The sequence below is a fragment of the Lynx rufus genome, unplaced genomic scaffold, assembly GCF_022079265.1.
Source record: "Lynx rufus isolate CCGP_SWC_20201006 ecotype Redwood Valley unplaced genomic scaffold, mLynRuf1.p SCAF_54, whole genome shotgun sequence".
NCBI lineage: Eukaryota > Metazoa > Chordata > Mammalia > Carnivora > Felidae > Lynx > Lynx rufus.
The window spans coordinates 50,093-70,559 of record NW_025814872.1 but is presented as its reverse complement, the minus strand read 5'-3'; the positions used below and the strand labels follow the sequence as shown (position 1 = coordinate 70,559).

The following is a 20,467-nucleotide window of genomic DNA, read 5'->3' as shown; positions in this document are numbered from 1 at the left end:
CGAGGGGAGTGCCCAGTGCTGGTTCATCTGCAAAGTGGGGTCGTATGCAAAGCCTCGTTCCCAGGAGGTTTGGGAGAACCCATGGAAAGCGTGCAGCAGAGTCTGGCACCTAATGGTAGCTTGGTAAGTGTGGTGGTGACGGCCGGAGCTGTCCTGTTTGTACCCAAGAGGCTAAACCTGGACAAGGCAAAAGAGCCAAAGGGCTAGCACTGTGTCTCCTCTGGAAGACACTTCAAGAAGCAGCTCGTTAAGCATCCAGGCTGTTTTCAGTCCCTCAGTGGAGCAGGCGAGATCACAGATCTCAGGACTTGCTTTGCAGCCTCTGATACAGGGCTGTTGGGAGCATCTCGTGAGATCCAGTACAGGAGGGGAGTGTGCAGCTCACAGTAGACGCGCCCTGCGTGGTGGTGGCATTGATTTCTCAGCACAGTGACAGAATCAAGCCTTAAGAAGACCCACTGTTTCCCAGTGCAGGGGGAAGGAAGCTCAAGTTTTGGAACCAGATGAATCTCCTTTCAGCTTTGCCTCTGCCGGGTTTCCACCTGTGACCCTGGGTGAGTCATTTCACCTCCGTGGCCCTACCTGCAAAATGACTTCAGCAAACTCAACGTGAAGGCTTGGGGAGAAAACTAAATGAAGCAATGAACGTAGAAGGAAGGCAAGTAATAGTAACAGTACTCTAAGTGGTCACGGTTAACACCAAGAGTTAATTTTTATTGGTCCTGGTGGGTGTCATTTGCTGTCCTACATGCTTTACACGCACCGAATTATAAAGAGTTGCTGTTAATAATGATGATGAAGCAACTTAAACAGAAACCAATCTAACCTTATTCTGCAGGACGCGAGGCCCCGACCCCTGGGGGTTATAGAGACCTGGACCCAGACCCTGTATCCAATGCCCTCCCCCTGGGCAGGCGGAGACGTGTTTGAAATAAAGTTTATTGAAGTTTCTGTTGGTATTTACATATGATACACGGCAAATAACAGAGCCAGGCCCCCCACCCCACCCCTTCCCCCACCCCAAAGCCCCCCTCCCCCCAGCCTCGTTAAAAATCGCTGCGTAAAGACAGGTTAACTGCTGCAGTCCCCCCTCCCCCCTCCCACTTAAGATGCAAACTAAAAGCCCCCGTCCCTCCCCCTGCCCCCCTCCCCCCACCCCGGGGGCCTTTCTGGTTCGTTGTACAACACTGTGCTACCTCGCCCTCTCTCCCCCAATAAGGGTGGAGGACGAGTTTCTGGTGACCTTCCCCCCAAATCTGTCCAAGGGGGCGGACGGACCCTTGAAAGAGGCCAGAGTTGGGGGGGGTGGTCTGAGATGGGAAGGGGGACTTCAATGAGGGGGGAGTGCCAGAAAATGGAAGACTTCGAGGTTTGGGGGGTTTCGACCCCCGCTACTGCCTCTCCCTCCCCCGACGGGTCCTCGAGGGGGAAGAGGCGGGCACAGGTGTGGAAGTGGCACAAAGGAATTCCCTCGAACCCTAGGGTCTCCATCCCTGTCCTGTGGTGTGCGGGGCTAGATGCACCTAGGGGCTTTGGATGCGCGGGCAGAAAGGAGGGAGACAGAGTGGAGGAAGAGGAAGAAGAGCAGGAAGAAAAAGAAGCCAAGGGCAGCTGAGAAAGCAAGGAGATCCGTTAGACGGCGCCCCCTAAAAGGCAGGCGACCCTCAAGAGGTCAAGAGGAGCCCAGCCGGTGAGGAAGAACGGGGCCTCCCAGGGGAGCGGAAAACTGCGGGGGGGCGGGGTGGGAGGGAACGCCAGGTTAACCACGCCCCGGCGTCCAGCGCCCCGCTCCACCCCGCAGCCGCGGGCACAGCAGGAAGGCCGCCCACCGCACCCAAGGACCGGGAAGGTCGGGAGATGAGAGTGGGCGGGCGAAGAGAGAAGTCGGGGGCCCAGGGGAGAAGAGAATGGTTGGCATTCCAGGCGGCTGCCGAACCTACTCTCCAGCCCAGCGCCCCTGCGGCGAGGCGGCGGCGGGTTGCGGGGCTCAGGGTGGGTGGGCGCTGGGCACCGCGGGCCCTGCGCGCTGGGTGCGCGCTGGGTGCGCACAGGAGGGAAACCGGTGGGGAGGAGACTGGAGGGGCGGGGCGGGGCCCGAGGAAAGGGGCGGGCCCCAGGGGAGGAGGCGGGGCCGTCTGCCAGTGGACGGGACCGATAGGGGGAGGAGCCCTTGGAAAGTGGGAGGGGCTAGGGCGGCGGGGCGGGGCCACCGGGAAGCGGACGCGGCTGTAGCGTGCACGCAGTCCTCCGGGGCGCATCCCGAAGCCCGGAGGGAGGGTGCGGAGCTGTGGGGCTGGAGACCCCTGAGAAGGAGGAGGAGGAAGAGGAGGAGGAGGGAGAGGAGGAGAGGGGGGCTCCGAGGGGCAGGCCTCAGCACGGCGAGGTGGAGATGTGCAGGTGGTCCGGGTACTTGATGGCTGGAGGGTAGTTCTGAGTCATCTGGATGGAGACGTCGCTGGAGATGTCGGAGGGGCTGCGGCCGCGGCGCCACGCCTCGGGCTGCAGAAACTGGCCGGAGTAGTCCGAGCAGTCGCTGAGTCGCGGGCGGTAGAAGGCCGGGTGCGGACGGTACATCTCCTCCTCCGCGTAGCGCTTGGTGAACAAGTACACGGACATCACGCCAGCCCCCTGTGGCAACGCATGATCAGAGTCCCAGAGGCTGGCCCCCCACCCCGAGCTCCCGATGACCCCAAGACTCCAGACCCCCCACCCCCATCTCGCTCAGACCCAGGAGTCCAGCCTCCCAGCCCCTCCTCCCCCAGGACCCCAGAAATTGGGAGCTCCCAGACCCCTCCTCCAGGACCCAGAGGTTGGGCCCTCAGCTGCCACCTCCCTCTTAAATCCAAAGTCTACACCCCCAGCTTCCTCTTCCTCCTGGACGCAGGAATGAGGGCCCCCAGAGCCCTCTCCATTCAAGTCTGGGGCCCGCAGACATCACCTCTTTCAGTAGGAAGGAGGAAGCGGCGAAGGCAAAAGACCACCCGTAGCGATAGTGGAAATACTGCTCAGAGCTGCTGGGCCGGTTCATGACCTCGTCATTGATGCTGGAAATGTAAAGAACCAAGCCCACCACCAAGGAGAGGCCTGGGGGGAGCAGAGGGGGCCCTTGGGCCGTTAGCAGTGAATCCCTTGCTCCAGCCCCAGCCCCTCCCCCATATCACTGCCGCCCCTTCCTGCCCCCTCCCCTCTCTTCCCTGCTGGGTCCTGAACTAAATTCCTTTTTTTTTTTTTGTTCTGAAGCCCCTTGTGCTGGGCCTTGGCTGGGTGCAGGGATCGCAGAGATGAATGAACTTCCTCTCCTCACTCCTCCCCTAATCTGCCGTCCAGGAGCTCACAGAGCAATTGGGGAAGGCAGATGTGGGCATTGGTCAGTCGTGGCATACGCGGTGATATGCACAGTAAGGGAAGTAGTAACACAGAGTTCTCTAGGTCCAGAAGAGGCACCAGCCCACATAGGTGAGGGGCAGGGACAGAGGCAGGGGCAGGGGAAGCCAAGGAACGCTTCCTGGAAGAATGGTCTTTGTCTGAGTCCTAAAGGATGAGGCCTGGGTTGAGACTGTATGAATAATAATAACAACAACAAGCAACTATGCGCCATGGGCTAAACCCCACCCACATCCTGTTTTTGTATGGCCCTTCTAGCTAAGCATGGCTTTCATAGAATTAAATTGTTGGGAAAAAAATCAAAAGAAGAATGATATTTTGTGGCATGTAAAAAGTATGCGAATTTCAGTTGGCAGTTCCTAAAAGTGTTAAAGATAGAATTACCACATGACCCAGCGATTCCTCCACTAGGGATCTCCACCCAAGAGAATAGGAAACATATGTTCACACAAAAACTTTGCATGAATGTTTGTAGCAGCATTCTTAATAGCCGAAAAGCGGAAACAACCCAAATGTCTATCAACTAAGTGGATAAACAAAATGTGGTATAGCCGTATAAAGGAATATTATTCAGCCAAAAAAAGGACCGGCATACTGATATATACGGCCACGTGGATGAACTTAGAAAATAAGCTCAAGGGAAGGAAGACAGATGCGTGCTGTAGGGTTCCATTTATATGTGATGTTGAAAATAGGCAAATCCGTAGACACAGAGAGTAGATTAGCGGCTGCCAAGGAATGGGGTGGAGGGGAGATTCCGACTGTTGTTAAAGGGTAAGAGGTTTCTTTCTGGAGTAATGAAGATGTTGTGAGATCGGGTGATAGGGATGGTTATACCACCTTGCAAATATACGAAAACCACTGAATCATACCAACTTTGTGTTTTGTGAATTAGAATACCTCATTTCAAAAAGTATATGCATTTCAGGGACGGCCTGGGGGGCTCAGCCGGTTAAGCTTCTGACTCTCGGTGTCAGTTCAGGTCATGATGTCGCGGTTCTTGAGTTTAAGCCCCGAGTTGGGCTCTGTGCTGACAGCGTGGGGGCCACTTGGGATTCTCTCTCTCTTTCTCTCTCTCTCTCTCTGCCCCTCCCCAGCTTGTGCTCTCTCTCTCTCTCTCTCAAGATAAATAAGTGAACTTAAGAAAAAAGTATATGAATTTCTAATGTCAGGGACTATAAATAAAATTTTATTGGTGCACAGCCACACCCCTTTGCTCCTGTGTGGCCCGCACTCACAGTGGCAAATACAGCCTGTATCGCTGAGGATATTCATATCTGGCCTTTTGCAGGAAAACTTTCCTGACCCCTGAATTGCAACACGTACACGATCTGAGTGTCACCAGCCTCATCCCTGGTCAGTTTCTCTGAGCTCCCTCTACTTAGATCGCGTGACTGTCTCACCCTGCCTTGAACTTGTCCAGCTTATTTCTGTCTCAGGGCCTTTCTTCCTCCAGGCTTCTCCAAGTCTCTCTTTCACTTCATTTACATCTCTCTTCCTTTGTCCCTTCTTTGAGCTCCTTGTTTAAAAAAAAAAATGCTCTTGGGGTACCTGGGTGGCTCATTCGGTTAAGCATCCAACTCTTGGTTTTGGCTCAGGTCATGACCTCATGGGTTCATGAGATGGACCCCCGCATCGGGCTCTGTGCTGACTGTGCAGAGCCTACTTGGGATTCTCTTTCTCCCTCTCTCTCTGCCCCTCCCCTGCTCTCTCTCTCTGTCTCTCTCTCTCAAAATAAATAAACATTTTTAAAAATGCTCCTTTAGGGGCGCCTGGGTGGCTCAGTCAGCTAAGCGTCCGACTTCGGCTCAGGTCATGATCTCCCAGTTTGGGAGTTCGAGCCCCGCGTCGGGCTCTGGGCCGATGGCTCAGAGCCTGGAGCCTGCTTCAAATTCTGTGTCTCCCTCTCTCTCTGCTCCTCCCCTGCTCACTCTCGGTCTCTCTCTCCTTCAAAAATAAATAAAAACAGGGGCGCCTGGGTGGCGCAGTCGGTTAAGCGTCCGACTTCAGCCAGGTCACGATCTCGCGGTCCGTGAGTTCGAGCCCCGCGTTGGGCTCTGGGCTGATGGCTCAGAGCCTGGAGCCTGTTTCCGATTCTGTGTCTCCCTCTCTCTCTGCCCCTCCCCCGTTCATGCTCTGTCTCTCTCTATCCCAAAAATAAATAAACGTTGAAAAAAAAATTAAAAAAAAAAATAAATAAATAAAAACATTAAAAAAAAAATGCTCCTTTACTCAGAATAGAAGAAATGGGAACTGTGAAGAGATACTGTTTCTCAACCATCAGGTCACCAAAAGTTAATAACCTTCACAACATGTTCTTTTGGTGAAGCTGGGGAAACGGCAGCTCTTATGTGTTGCTAGTGGGAGTGTAAAATGGCCCAGGCCCTGTGGAGGGGAATCTGGCCAAATCTAACAAAACCACACATGTATCTGTCCTTTAACTCAGCCATCTCACGCATAAGAATTTACCCTGAAGCTATCTGTCCAACCATACGAAAGCACATATGCACATGTTAATTCACCACGTTACTCATAACTGCAAAACAATGGAAATGACCTAGATGAACTTACAGAGAGGATGAGTGGGATACATTGTAAAACATCCCAGAGCAGACGACTGTGCCGCTGTGAAATGAGAATGAGTATGGTCTCTATGAACTGGTGTGCCATTCAGTGAGAGTTCCAGACACTGTCACTCAGCTTAACAACAACAACAACAACAAGAAAGAGTAATGCACAGAAGAATATACGAGTATACAGAATGCTAGCTTCTAAGGAAAAAAAAAGTACATAAAATGCATATGTGCATCTGTTTATTTTTGCAAAAAGAGACATGGTAAGGAAAACAAAAAACGAGGCTGATCACCTACAGGAGGTAAGTGAGAAGAGGAAGGAAGGGATGAGAGAAAAGTGGCGTTGCTGATTTTTGCATGATCAGGACCCTTGGAACAATGCTAATGTTTTATATGTTCAAAAGATAAAACCAACAAGGATTGAGAAAAACCTAAAATTGAATACAAACAAAAATAAATGAAGCTAAGTTTATATCAAACGAGTAGCACAACCACAGGAAGGAGTAAAAGTATTATTCCAAGTGACTTTTGAATACGGTACTTTCATGATATATTTCACTCTAAAGACAAAAGATCTGCAGAGAAATCTTGAACCTTAGTGGATTTGGGGGGCAGTGGTCTAGAGGTAGCAGTTCTTAAGCACGGTAGGGTTGAGCAAATGTTCAAATATACTGATATTTAGGGAGTTGGAATTTTTCATTTGGAAAAAAGGAAGACACAGATTAGAATGGGGTGAGGTAAGGAAGAACCCTGGGGCGTCAGTATAAAACTCCTGTTTTACAAGCACATGATTCCCCACTTTGTGCCCTGAAGCATCCTAGCAGCAGTGACACCCCAGCAGCAATGAGCACAGCAAGCACCCAGAGTTTGGTCTCTAATATCATCCGTCACTAAATAAGAAGCTAGGGCTTCCAGAAGAAGTAGTTAATTTGAAGCCTGGGAGAGAGGCAATAAAAGTGTAATTGTGCCATAAAGGAAGGAAATATGCAAAAAAAAAAAAAAAAGATGGGGACATATCAGAAAAGAATGCAGGGACTAGTCTGAAGAGGGTTCCTGGGGCACCTGGGTGGTTACATGTCTGACTTTGGCTCAGGTCATGATCTCATGGTTTGTAAGTTCGAGCCCCACATTGGGCTCTTTGCTGTCAGTGCCAAGCTCACTTTGGATCCTCTGTCCCCCCTCTCTCTGCTTCTCTCCCATTAGTGCTCTCTCTCTCTCTCTAGAATAAATAAATATTTTTAAAAATGAAGAGGGTTCTTGGGGCATCTGGGTGGCTCAGTCAGTTGAGCATTTGACTTCAGCTCAGGTCATGATCTCACAGTTTATGGGTTTGAGCCCTGTGTCAGGCTCTGTGTTGACAGTTGCTTTGGATTCTGTGTCTCCCTCTCTCTCTGCCCCTCCCCTGCTAGCACTCTGTCTCTCTCTCAAAAATAAATTAACATTAAAAAAATTAATATTTATTTTTTTTGGGGGGGGAGGGTCAGAGAGAGAGGGAGACACAGAATCCAAAGCAAGCTCCAGGCTCTGAGCTGTCAGCATGGAGCCCCACGCAGGGCTTGAACTCATGGACCATGATCTCATGACTGAGGGATTGTGAGATTGGCTCAGGTCATGATCTCGAGGTTCGTGGATTCGTGTCCCGCATCGGACAGCTCAGAGCCTGGAGCCTGCTTTGGATTCTGTGTCTCCTTCTCTCTCTGCCCCTCTCCCACTCACTCATCTCTCTCTCTCTCTCTCTCTCTCTCTCTCTCTCTCTCTCTCTCTCTCTCAAAAATAAATAAATAAATAAATAAATAAATAAATAAATAAAAATAAAAGCTTCCTTTATCATAAAGGAACTTAACATACCATCTCAAGCAAGTGACCAAAACGAACATCACCAATAGTGGAGTCGACTGACACCATTACCTCCTGATGTGAGCGTGCCACAACTCCATTTATGTGGCCTTCCCGCTGGAAATGTGTAACCTGAATCCACTCCTAAGGAAACTGTGGCCATTCCACTAGACAACTGGCTGAGCTCTTCAAAAAAAGTCAACATGAAAGATATTTCTTCTTTAAAAAGGCACAGGAACTATATAAAAGATGAAAGGCAACGAAAGAGACAGGATGGGGATATACAACGTATGCTCCTAGATTGCAAACTGAATTGGGATGAGAGGGGGCAGAAATGACTACAAAAGACAGCATTGGGACCACTGGTGAAATTTGAATATGGATTGTTTTAGCTATAATATTGTATAAATGTTAAACTTCCTGAATTTGATTATTGTACTGTGGTTAGAAAAGGGAATGGAGGGGCGCCTGGGTGGCTCAGTCGGTTAAGCGTCCAATTCAGCTCAGGTCATGATCTCACAGTTCGTGGGTTCGAGCCCCGCGTCAGGGTCTGAGCTGACAGATCAGAGCCTAAAACCTGCTTTGGATTCTGTGTCTCCCTCTCCCTCTGCCCCTCCCCTGCTCATGATCTGTCTCTCTCTCTCTCTCTCTTTCAAAAATAAATAAAAACATTAAAAAAGAAAGAAAAGGGAATGGATACACTTGTTTTTAGGAGATACTTGCTGAAGTATTTAGGGGTGAGGTGTTTGCTACTTATGTTCAAGTGTATACATATATTTAGGTTTATATATATATATCTCAGATACAATATGGATAGAAAGAGAGAGAGAACATGGCAAAACATTAAAATTTGGTCCACTGGAAGGGTATATGTGAGTTCACTGCATTATTTTTGGCTAATTTTTCCATAGGCTGAAATTTTTTTCCAGAACAACAAAAAGAAACTCAACAAACTAGGTATTCCAAAACAGGATTTTTCCTCCCCAAGGTACCAAAGTATCACCCTAGAAATCACTTATTCATTAGAAAGAGGAAACTCCCTTTTCAATGAACAGCCCTATTGACCATTATCTTTACCAAAGTTTCAAACTTTGTTCCCCTCACAGGGAACGACCTGACATTATTCACCACCCGAAGTGATGGGATATACGCACGCAGCACTCCTCTGTATCTGCTCGCCAAACATTTTTAACCTGGATCTAATAAAGCCTCTAGTGTAGACATGACTCCCAGGTTACAGAGAAAGCAAGCAACAAGGAACAAATCAAACGACGCCATGGAAAAACAATCAAACAGATCTAAGACGGGGACCTTCTATACTAACTGACACCTTGGTCAGCAGTCTTCCAAAGGCCAGTGATATGGGTCAAGCCAGTAACACTGCATCCAGTGATCATTCTTAACACCCCCCAAAGACAGACAACCAGGCATTGTGTCTCTGGATGCAATGCGGTAGGATATAAACAGCACCACCTATCTTTGAAGTATTTTTTTTGCCAAACACACACACACACACACACACACACACACACACACACACACACCAGAAACCCATAAACCTGGATTGGATCAACAGTTTTATAGGTAAACACAGGGATGAATGAGCATATTACACAACATGAGAGAGCAACGGGAAAAATCCTGGAGGTGGGAATTCTACAAGACAAATGACCAGATTTCACCAACAAATAAGTGGCAAGGAAAAATAGGAGAGAGACTATTATAGATTAAAAGACGCTTCAGAGATCTATCAGCTAAATGCACAGGTGGAATTTGAATCCCGATTTGCGACAAACTAACTGTAAAAAGGCACTTATTTGTGAGACACGTGGGGAAGGAGAACCCTGACTAGATATTAAATGATATTAAGCAGCTATTCTTAATTGTTTGGGCATGATGGCTATGTTAAATGACAAAGTACTTATTTCTCAGAGATATACTGAAATATTTGTGGGTAAAAACGATTTAATGGCAGAGGCTGGCCTTAAAATAACGTAGCGAAGTGCAGAAGGGAGATACGGCCGTGGGACTAAAAAAAGATTCGCCATATGTTGGTAACTTTTTGAAGCTGAGGGAAGGATACACGGGATTTCACTTATTTATACTATTCTTTCTGTATTTTTATAATGAAGTACATTTTAGAAGTCAGTGTTGTAAAAAAAAAAATAGTGGGGGAACTAGTCTAGAGTAAAAGAGACGTGAACTAAATGCTGTGTGTGAACCAAGCTTGAATCCTGGTTTGGGGAGGGGAGCTATAAAAGGCATTCTTGAAACAATGGGACAGTCTGCGAATGGAATAAATTATATTATGGCATTACTGGAAGATTTCTTGGTATGATAATGGTGGTGTAGTAGAATGCCCTTCCTCTTAAGAGATGCATCCTACAGTGTTTAGAGATGAACTATTGTGATGTCCATAACTTAATTTTAAATGGTAACGTCCCAGAAAAGCAAGGGGAGAGGGGAGAAAAAGAGGAGGGTGGAAAAAAAGAGAAAGAATATGGCAAAACATCAGAAAAGTGCAGGATTCGGGTGGAGGAAGGTATACAACGCTCATTGCACTCTTCTATTGATTTCAAAGTTTTCATTAAAAAATTGGACTGATTGGGGCAACTGGGTGGCTCAGTAAGTTAAGCATTGGACTCTTAATTTTGGCTTAGGTCATGATCTGACGGTTGTGGGATTGAGCCCCACATCAGGCTCTGGGCTGACAGTGGGGAGCCTGCTTGGGATTCTCCCTCTCCTTCTCTCTCTGCCCCTGCCCTCTCAAAATAAATGCATAAACTTAAAAAAAATTGGAGTGAGGTGCCTAGGTGGCTCAGTTGGTTAAGCGTCCAACTTCAGCTCAGGTCATGATCTCATGGCTGGTGGGTTCAAGCCCCCCATTGGGCTCCATTCTGATAGCTCAGAGCCTGGAGCCTGCTTCCAATTCTATGTCTCCCTCTCTGCCTGCACCTCCCCCGCTCATTCTCTCTCTCTCAAAAAAAATAACATCTAAAAAAGATCGGAGTGATTGAGATAATGCCCCCCATTACTCTCCTTCCCCTGTCCTATTTTTTTGTCATTCTGATTACTACCTAACATGTAATTTGTATCTGTAATTGTTTCCACCATACATCTCCCCCACTGGGATACTTGGAACTAGACTACCTTGTTCCTGTTTGCATCGCTATCATGTAGCACAATAATAAATACCAGTTGAATGGATGAGTATACTTGCCAAGCAACTCGAGCTTCTAGCAAAGCTCATTAGTTGCTTTCTTTTTTTGAATGCATGCTAAATCCCCCCATTTCTCCATTTCCTCTAGGAATTAACTTTTCCTTGCTTTGAACATCCATAGCACTTTCAATTTCTAGAATTCCATAATTTTGGTATTCAAGAAGAGTGGGCCCACAAAGTGTGGTGGAAAAGCATCCGAGATAGATCCAGAAAGATGACCAGGCTTAAAGACAAGAAATAGCAAAGGAATCCTACAATCCACACTCACTCAAGTACCCATGTCCCTAGTACCCTAGTCAGGTACCAGGGGAGTCATCCTGATTTCTCTGTCTGTCTGTCTGTCTGTCTCTCTCTCTCTCATCCACCAAAGATTCTCAGTCATCAAGTAATGTCCATTTTACTTCCTGAATCTCTCATAAATCAAAACCCCTTCTTGTGGGGTAACTGGGTGTCTCAGTTGGTTGAGCATCCAATTCTTTTTTTTTTACATTTATTTATTTTTAAAAGAGAGAGAGAGCAGTGGAGGGGCAGAGAGAGAGGGAGACACAGAATCCAAAGCTGGCTCCAGGCTCTGAGCTGTCAGGACAGAGCCCAATGTGGGGTCCGAACTCACAAACGTGAGATCATGGCCTGAGCTGAAGTCGGATGCTTGACCGACTGAGCCACCCAGGTGCCCCGTATTCTTGATTTCAGCTCAGGTCATAGCCCCGGGGTCATGGGATAGAGCCCTGTGTTTGGCTGTGCGCTTAGTGTGGAACCTGCTTGAGATTCTCTCTCTCTCCCTCTGCCCCTTTCCCCTGCTCTCTCTCTCTCTCTCTCTCTCTCTCTCAAAACAACAAACAAACAAACAAAAACCTTCTTGTAACCACAAATCCTCTGGCCCAGTTAAGGTTTATTGTCAATGCTTCTACCATTGCCCTCAAATCCCTATCTCCCTGCTTTAGGTACTGGTTCTTTCTAAAACCCATACAAACTCTAGCCTTCTCTTGTCAAAATTCTTCCTTTGCTCCCTGTTGTGCACAGAAGTTTTTCATTCCTCAGCCTGACATCCCAGATTCTATGATCTGACTCCTGCTAACCACCTTGATTCCGTTTTAGATTACAGTTCTAAACAACAGACATTCTGCATAAGGCAAGTCAGGAGCAAAGGTTGATAAGGAAACAAATAAACAAATATTTCCAAAGAGAGAGAATTTTTGTGGCTTTTTTTTGCTTTTTTTTGTTTTTAGTAATTAAAAATCATGTAAAAACAATAGCAAAAGTTATTCTCATCATTCTTTCTACTTCCTGGATATTTTGTAGTGGCTCTAGTTCTCCAAAAATAATCTTTCCCCCTTTTTTCTCCTTTCTTCTCTTTCTCCCTCCTTCCCTCCCCACTTCCTTTCTCTGTGATCCAACTCCCATTACATCCCCCCCCCCCACCTCGCCCCACATCTGTTTCAGAATATCACCCTAGGCAAGAATCACCTACATTCCAAGCTGAATAGAAACAACCCGGCCTTAGAACAATACGGTTTCAGGACCATGGAGAGCTGCACATGAGTCTACCTCTGCCTTAGATGCTTTCTAGGGCATTAACACCTGCTGTGAATTCCACCAGCGTACAAGGCACTATTCTTTCTTCACTTGAAAAATTCCCCCTCGCCCTTTCAGCTTCATCTACTCAGATGTCACCTCCTCTTGGAAGCCCTCCCAGGTCACTCCACCACCACCCTCCACCACCCTACAGTACCAAGTTAATACATCTTCCCCTTTCCCAGAATGCCTTAAGCTGTCCTTATCATTCATCCTTCATACAAATATTTCAATGTGTAGTTTGTACCAGGAACTCATCTAGGCTTTGCAGACACAAATGAGAGAAAGTTTGTAAGTGTCCATGTATTTTGGAGGGTACATTCTGGTAGGAGGCAGGAAGCAAATAAGATGACAATAGCAATAAGTGTGATGAAACAAATATAAAGTTTGCAATGTGGTACATAGTATAGTGGGGGTGAGGCAATATTACATACTGTTGTCAGGGAGACAAACTCTGAAGGGAGAAAGTTCAAGCCCTTTGAGTACCAGGAGGAAGAGACTTCCAAGCATGAAGGGATAATGAGTGCAAAGTCCTCATATGGGACTGAGATGAGCATTTTCAAGGAATAGAAGGAGGCCAGTGTGGCTGAGGTTGTAAGCAATGAAGAGAGTGTTAGTGGGTTAGGAAATGAGGTCAGAGATCTGAGCAGTAGCCAAATCATGGAAAACCTTGTAGGCTAGCATGGGGAGTTTGGATGTATTCTAAGTGCAATGGGAATCCACTGAGCATTGAAGGGATTTAAGCAAGTGTGTAGTTTTGATTTGCTGGGTAATTGGGGCTGTTTTGTAACTGACTGCATGTGAGCTCTCACTTAGGATTCAGCCACATCTTCAGTGCTCTGTTCAGGACCTGGCATGTAGGATGTCTGGGTAAATGTTTGATGAGCAAATGAATGAGTAGATGCATGTTGTGGGTCAGGGGTTAATATGGGCTTTGCATGGGAAGCATGCTTCTTATGACCTGGAAAAAGAAAATCAATGACATTCCATCCTCCTCCCTGCTTCTCTCGCCAACCATATCGAGTCAGTCATCTGGTTCCATTGATTTTTCTGTCGATCTACTTCTCTGTCAAAGTCATCCTGTTGCCTTTAGCTTTCCATCCCTAGCCCAGCTCAGGCCCCAGCTGCTCTTGCCCAAACCACTGCATAAGCTTCCTCCCTGGTTTGCCAATTTCTTTTCTTTCCCCCCCCACTATTCCATCCCCAACATGCTCCCTGAAAGATGCTTAACACCCAGGTGTGACCCAATCCCTCCCCTGCCCCAAATCTCCCACCACTTTATCCAGAATTGAATGCCAAAACCACCATTTACCAGCCCTTGGGCAACTAACTCCTGTCTCTCTCTCCAAGTCTTGGTTTCCTCACTGGGAACATGAGGCAGATAGACTAGATTATTCTGTTCTAGGATCTAAGACGCTGGTACTGTTTCCATCCTTTCCTCTACTTTTAAATCTCTTTAATTTTTATGATTTTTTAAAAAGCTTTTTATTTTTTATTTTCTTATTTTTTGAGTAATCTCTACATCCAACATGGGGCTCAAACTCACCCCAAGATCAAGAGTCCCATGCTCTACTGACTGAGCCAACCAGGTGCCCCATTTTTTTGTGTGTGATTTTTCATTGTGTTGGGGCAATGTAGTGCCATAGTGAAAGCTTGGGTGGGGGATCCTGCTTCCACTATGGAGCAAGGTCACTTGTGAGTGCTTCTGTTTCCTCACCTGGAGAATGAGAATCACAGTGGCATCTGCCTTACAAGGTAAAGAAAATGAAATAACCTGCATAAAGCACTTAAGACTTCCCCAAACCATGGCGCTCCATGAAGTGCTTATAATTTTGGCTGTTGCTGTGATTAGTACCATGTATATGTATATGTATGGTTGCCCTTCACATCTATGATCTGGACCAGGGCTCAGCAAACTACCGTTTGCTCCAGCACTTGTCTTTGTATGGTTTGTGAGCTAAGCATGGTTTCTCCATTGTTAAATGGTGAGAAAAACAAAACAAAACAAAACAAGAAGAATATTTCATGGCTCGTGAAAATTACATGGAACTCAAATGTCAAGATCTATAAATAGTATCGCTGGGACACAGCCATGCCCACCGCTGCACCTCTGGTTGTTGTGACACTACAACCCTATGGCTCACAAAGCCTGAAATAGGTACCATTTGGCCCTACATGGGTTTGCTATCCCCTAAGATTTGTCTTCTCCAGACACCTGGGTGGCTCAGTCGGTTAAGCGTCTGACTCTTGGTTTTAGCTCAGGTCATGATCTCATGGTTTCATGAGTTCGAGCCCCATGGGCTGACAGTGTGGAGCCTGCTTGGGATTCTTTCTCTCTGCCCTTCCCCCACGTGCGTGCGCTCTCTCTGTCTCTCTCAAAATAAATCAACTTAAAAAATTTTTGTAAGGGGTGCCTGGGTGGCTCAGTCAGTTAAATGTCTGACTTCAGCTCAGGTCATGATCTCACAGCTTGTGAGTTTGAGCCCCCCATGTCGGGCTCTGTGCTGACAGCTCAGAACCTGGAGCCTGCTTTGGATTCTGTGTCTCCCACTCTCTCTGCCCCTCCCCTGCTCACACTCTGTCTCCTTCTCCTTCAAAAATAAAAATAAAAACATTAAAAAAAAAAGATATTTCCTCTCAGCAATTCCATACTGTAGCCCATGAGGTTAAGGGGAAGAATTTGAATGCAGGGTTTTCTAGGTTCACAGCAGTATGAACTGTCAGTCCCTACACCCCAAAACCTTGAAAGCACGTGACCAGAGGCCATATTTTGTGAAATGAACTCAAGGAAGGACTTTAGAAAGCAGGCTTCAATCTCCCCAAATTGCTCTGTTGTTACATCAGAGGCCTGACCTCCAGCCATGACAGCACCATCGATCCTCAGCCTGATTTTGGGAAGTCAGGTCCTGGGGCACCACAGGAGCACGAGCCTGGGTTTTGGGAGAACACCCTCTATGCTAACCGACTACTCTGTCACTGCGCTATGCTACCCCTTCTGTGAACAGCAAACAATGGGATTTTCCTTCTAGTGTTTTGGGTAGATTGAGTAAAAGCGACTACCCTCGCCCCACTTCCTCTCTCTCTCTAGGACACTATTTTTCCGTATGAAAAACGATGAGCCCTTTCGACTCTGACGCTCTGGGATGGTGATATTCTATGTGCCTTATTTTAGCTCAGTGTCTGGCTCTACATGCTGCGATTCAAGTTTACAGGCAGGTTGCACCCTGGTTTCTCTGGAAAACGTCTCTTCAGGTTAGGTTGGAGGCAGGGGGGAGGTTTGGCCTGGAGAAAGCTGGCTGAGGAGCAGAGAGGAGATTGGGGGTACCCAAACATCCATCTTCCACTGTCTGTGGAGCCAACACTAAAGAGGGATCCAAGTGCAGGCCCCAGGGGACAGAATGGAAATGAGACGTATGCAGGCTTTGTTCATAAAATATCAACTGAATTAGAAGGACCCGAATGGAGCGTCACTAAATTATGTTGAATGAATTTGAGCCAAGTTGAAGAACTGAGTCAAAATGCAGTGGGGTTAGTTGGACCAGATTGATGAGTTAAATGTGTTAGGGCTGAGTTGACCTGGGCTGAACTGAGCTGAGATGGACTGAAATGGACCATGCAGTGCTGACATTGGAGGAGGGTAACACCTAAGACAGAACTCTGCAGGGGAGCTCAGGACACTCGGTCCCCCAGCACCAGTTTATGCGTCTTGGGCAACTCCCTGCACAACTGTGGGCCTCAGTGCCCCCATTTTATCAAGTGAGTGCTAATAATAACACTCCCTGGCAAAGATGTTATGGAAAAGGTGTGAGATCACTCGTGCAAAAGATCCTCAGGTCTCAAAAGAAGAAACAAACAAATATTGAAATGTAGCTAATGACGTGCATGGTGAAATACTTTGGGGTGAAATTTATGGACACTTTTCTTTGAACTGCATAAAGAAATAAAGGTGGATTGATGGATGGATAGAAATATAGAGAGATGGACAGATACGGGGCAAAGCAAGTCTAGTAATAGGGTAACAGTTGACTCTAAGTGGTGGGTCCGCCCATGGGTGTTCATTCCAAAATCCTTTCCACTTTTCTATATGAAAAATTTTCGAATACGATGTTGCACAGAAAATAAAGAGCCTTATGATATGTTAACTGCTAAAATATCAGGAGTGGTTAAAAAACACAGCCTCTGGAGGCGAAGGGTGTGAGGCTGAGTCCCAGCTCTGTGTCACTGGTTGTATGGGCCCGAGCAAATGACTTCATCTCTCTGAGCATTTGTTTCTGCATCTGTAAAATGGGGCTGTTGATAGCATTTACCTCGCAGGGTTGTGGAGAGCATCAGAACAGAGCCCCATACCTAATTAGCACCCCATAAACATTCGCTATGATTTGGTCCTCCCAACAAGCTGTGAAATGGGTGCTGTGATTTCCATTTCACAGAGAAGGAAAGTGGGGCTCAGAGAGGTTCTGCAACCCCTCCAGATCACACAGCAAGGAAGCGCCTTTCTTAGTGGAAGAGAGACCACAGGTTCCTGGAACCAGCAACAGTCCCCCAGCCCCTAAGTCCTTTCCTTGGGCTCACCCGAGAGGATGAAGAAGATACCAGAAACGAAGGCCAGAATGGTCCTCTGTGGGCGGATGTGGCCGATGTTACTGATGACGAAGGCCGTGAACACTAGGAAGAGACTGACCATGGGGAAGGGGGTGGCTGTGCGCACCGTCTCTGAGAGAGGGGTAAAGGGAGAGACAGGGGGTGAGGGGAGACTCTGGGGGGGGGGTGACACCTTCCCATTCCCCCTAACTCTCCACTCCCACCATCCCCACCCCCTTTGTGGCTCCTCCCCTTTCCCATACCTCCACTGCTGGCCCCATTCCTTAGCCCAAGCCCCACCCCTTTTGGTTTGGCCCCACCCCATTCCTGTTGACTCCACCCAATGCTCAGGCCCCGCCCCATCAACCTGGCCGGTTCTCTTCATCCAGCCTCTGCCTTCTTTCAAGCTTCCACTCCTTCCCTTCCACCCCACCCTTTCCCTGGTGCTGCCCTTTCTCCCAGGACTCTCCCTGTGATCCTGCCCCCCTTTGCCTGCCCCCCGCCCCCGCTTCCCCTCACTCAGAATATTCTCCGTGTTTTCCGTCACCAAGTTGATCTCCGGTTCAAGGAAATACTCCGAGGCCACACAGCGACCCTTCTCCCGGCCTGGGGGGGAAGACAAGAAGGTAAAGCTGGACGAGAGGCTCCTGAGTTCCGGAGAGACAGGGTTTTTATTCTGCCCATTCAACACTGGAACTGTCCAGGAGACAAGGACTGATGGACTCTCCAGGGATTAGGGACCCTGGAATTGTGTGAGCATGGGGCTCTCAGATCCAGGACATCAAGGGCTAGAGGTCGGGTCTCCAGGAGAAAAACAGGACCAGTCTGGACTTCTGGAACCCAAGGGATAGAAGTACAGGTAAGGGCTCTTGGGTCCCAGGCAAGGCAGGGGCAGTTGAATGGACGGCAGGTGAGGTCCGTACCTGCAAAGAAGCAGACTCGCCAGAGGCCTGCGTGCAGGGCCATCTTGACCTCCGTGGTCTGGTTCTGTGGCAGCACCGTTCCCTCCTCCATGTACAGCCAGTAATCAGTGCTGACCGCGATGCCCACGAGCAGCAGGCCACACGCACCGAACACGCTGCTCAGCAGGGTCAGGGCGCGGCTGCTGCAATGACTCATCGTCAGCGGCGGGGGGCGCCCTGCGGGGCCTGAGTGAGAGACAGAAAGCTGTTGTCCTGGAGAGCCCTGGTGGGGCTAACTAGATTCCCCAACCCCACGCAAACACCTGGACACCGGACCCAGGCTCTGACCTCTGTGCCCTAACCCATGACCCCATTTCTGGATGGGAACCAGTGACATCAACTGTTGACCTTCAACCCCAGGCCTGGCCTTCCCACACCTGACACCTGTGTTCTGGATCCTGATGAGAGGCCCCACACCAGATCGCCAGCCCCAGAATAAGATTTTCAACTGTAACCCTTCAGCCCAGATCCAGAGATTGGACCTTAGCTCCAACCATGTGTCTGGACCTGGGTCCCAAATCTCATGACTCTGACTAGAAACTCAAGTCCCATGTTCTCAATGCCAGAACCAGGCCCTCCAACCCTAAACTTAGGCCCTTTCCCAAGCCCCCCCACCAGAATCCTTAACCTTGAGCCTGGTCCCATGACTCAAACTTACACTGACCAGGCATTTCAACACAAGAACCAGGCATATCTCCCCAATCCTGACTCGTGGTACCTTAACCCTTTTCTCTTGGAGTCTGTTTCTAAATAGTTACCAGAAATCCCCCAAGTGGGTCACTAACAAGAAGAACCCTAAGTAAGTGTCCCACTAACCGAGGACCCACTAACCAAGACCTTGAGCAGAGGCTCCTGCCCAAGTTAAAACACTTGGACTCTTCTCTTGACATTTAATACCCAATTCTGACACCAGGACCTTGACCCCATGACCTTCTGACTCTGCTCCTGTGCCTTGACCTCAATTTGATAACTCAGTCTGATACCTCAGTCTGAGATCGTGGCCCATGACTCAGATGTAAGATTCCAGAACCCTAATCCCCCCCATCCCAGATCCAGGCAGGTTCACCTGGGATGCTGGGGCTCCTTCTCAAGCTGCTGGATCCCAGAACACTGGGACTCAGAGACCTGGAGCCTGGATTTTGGCTAGAGATTCCAGAATGTCAAAACCATGAGCTGGGACCCGCCCACTCCCTCAGTTCAGCACCCTAGCCAGAGTACCCTAGACCATCTTTCAACTAGGGATCAGTGCTCTGAACCCTAAACCCCCAAATCAGGAAGTCCATGATTCCCCCTTCATGTGCCATCACAAGGTCCCCAAATTCCCTACCAGAGATTCCAGATTCTAACCTCCAATGTTAGCACTTCCAATTACACATCCAACCTGAAATTCTGATCCCTCTAATGCTGGAGCCTCAAAACACGAGAGATCTCCAGTTCATAGCCGTGGCCTTCCAAATTCCAGTCGGGGAGCTGGAGTTTCGAGCTAGGGAGCTCATAATCCCATACTTCCCACTCTTGTCCCCCATCCCCCAGCCAAGAACTTTCCCCTGCACCACACAATCCCATGATTTGGGGGGACTCAACTTGGGATTCCCTTCCTATTTCATCCAGGGATCTCTACGTCCCTGAATACCCGGGATCCCCACCATCTTTTTAAACTAGGAAGGTGAAGGGACGCCTGGGTGGCTCAGTCAGTTAAGCGTCCGACTTCAGCCAGGTCACGATCTCGCGGTCCGGGAGTTCGAGCCCCGCGTCGGGCTCTGGGCTGATGGCTCAGAGCCTGGAGCCTGCTTCGGATTCTGTGTCTCCCTCTCTCTCTGCCCACCCCCCCCACCCCCATTCAATGCAGCCAAGACTTGAGACCCCGCTTTCTTTAATCAGAATTCTTGGAGCCTTGAAACTCTGCCCCATGCCAATAAGGATCTTGGAGTCAGACAACTTTCATCACCGCCCACCCCCCATCTCAGCACCCAGAGCCCTCACCCCCCACCAGACCCCACCCCCAGCCTCCTGCAGGAGTCAGGGAAGCAAGTCTGGTAGAGCTCTGTCCAGCTTTCCCTCCCATCCCCCCCCCCCCAACGCTCCGGGGCTTAACCGCCAGCTACTTGCTCCCCTTCCAGTCCACTCAGCTCAGAAACAAGCATCAAAACCCCAGTCACCCTGACTGCCTGAGTCCCAGGTAGCTGACCTCAGCTCCCCCCACCCGCCATGACTCCTTGGACTCTCAGCTGGGACCTTGCCCACTGACACCCTTCTCACTTCCCCTCAGAAACCCCCTCCTGCTGTGCTCTGATTCCTCTGGACTCCAAGTGGCCTGCCCAGATCTCATTCTCCTC

The 20,467-nt window shown here is 48.7% G+C and overlaps 1 protein-coding gene across 1 annotated transcript; it reads right to left on the bottom strand.

The window, feature by feature from the left end:
- Window positions 1-2,370: 2,370 nt before the first annotated feature.
- On the bottom strand, window positions 2,371-18,288 carry CACNG7 (calcium voltage-gated channel auxiliary subunit gamma 7). The gene is made up of 5 exons (XM_047100908.1): window positions 18,093-18,288; window positions 17,689-17,775; window positions 17,161-17,301; window positions 2,939-3,084; window positions 2,371-2,628 (listed from the first exon to the last, which is right to left on the bottom strand). The coding sequence occupies exons 1-5, from the start codon at window positions 18,286-18,288 to the stop codon at window positions 2,371-2,373; spliced, it is 828 nt and encodes a 275-aa protein (XP_046956864.1).
- Between the last annotated feature and the right edge of the window lie 2,179 nt (window positions 18,289-20,467).

Coding starts and splice junctions, on each gene's coding strand:
- CACNG7 (XM_047100908.1), bottom strand. CDS start 18,288: ATGAGTCATTGCAGCAGCCGCGCCCTGACCCTGCTGAGCAGCGTGTTC. Junction 17,776..18,092: donor GCGAGTCTGCTTCTTTGCAG/GTACGGACCTCA, acceptor CTTCCCCCCCAG/GCCGGGAGAAGGGTCGCTGT. Junction 3,085..17,160: donor TATCTTCTTCATCCTCTCGG/GTGAGCCCAAGG, acceptor TGCTCCCCCCAG/GCCTCTCCTTGGTGGTGGGC.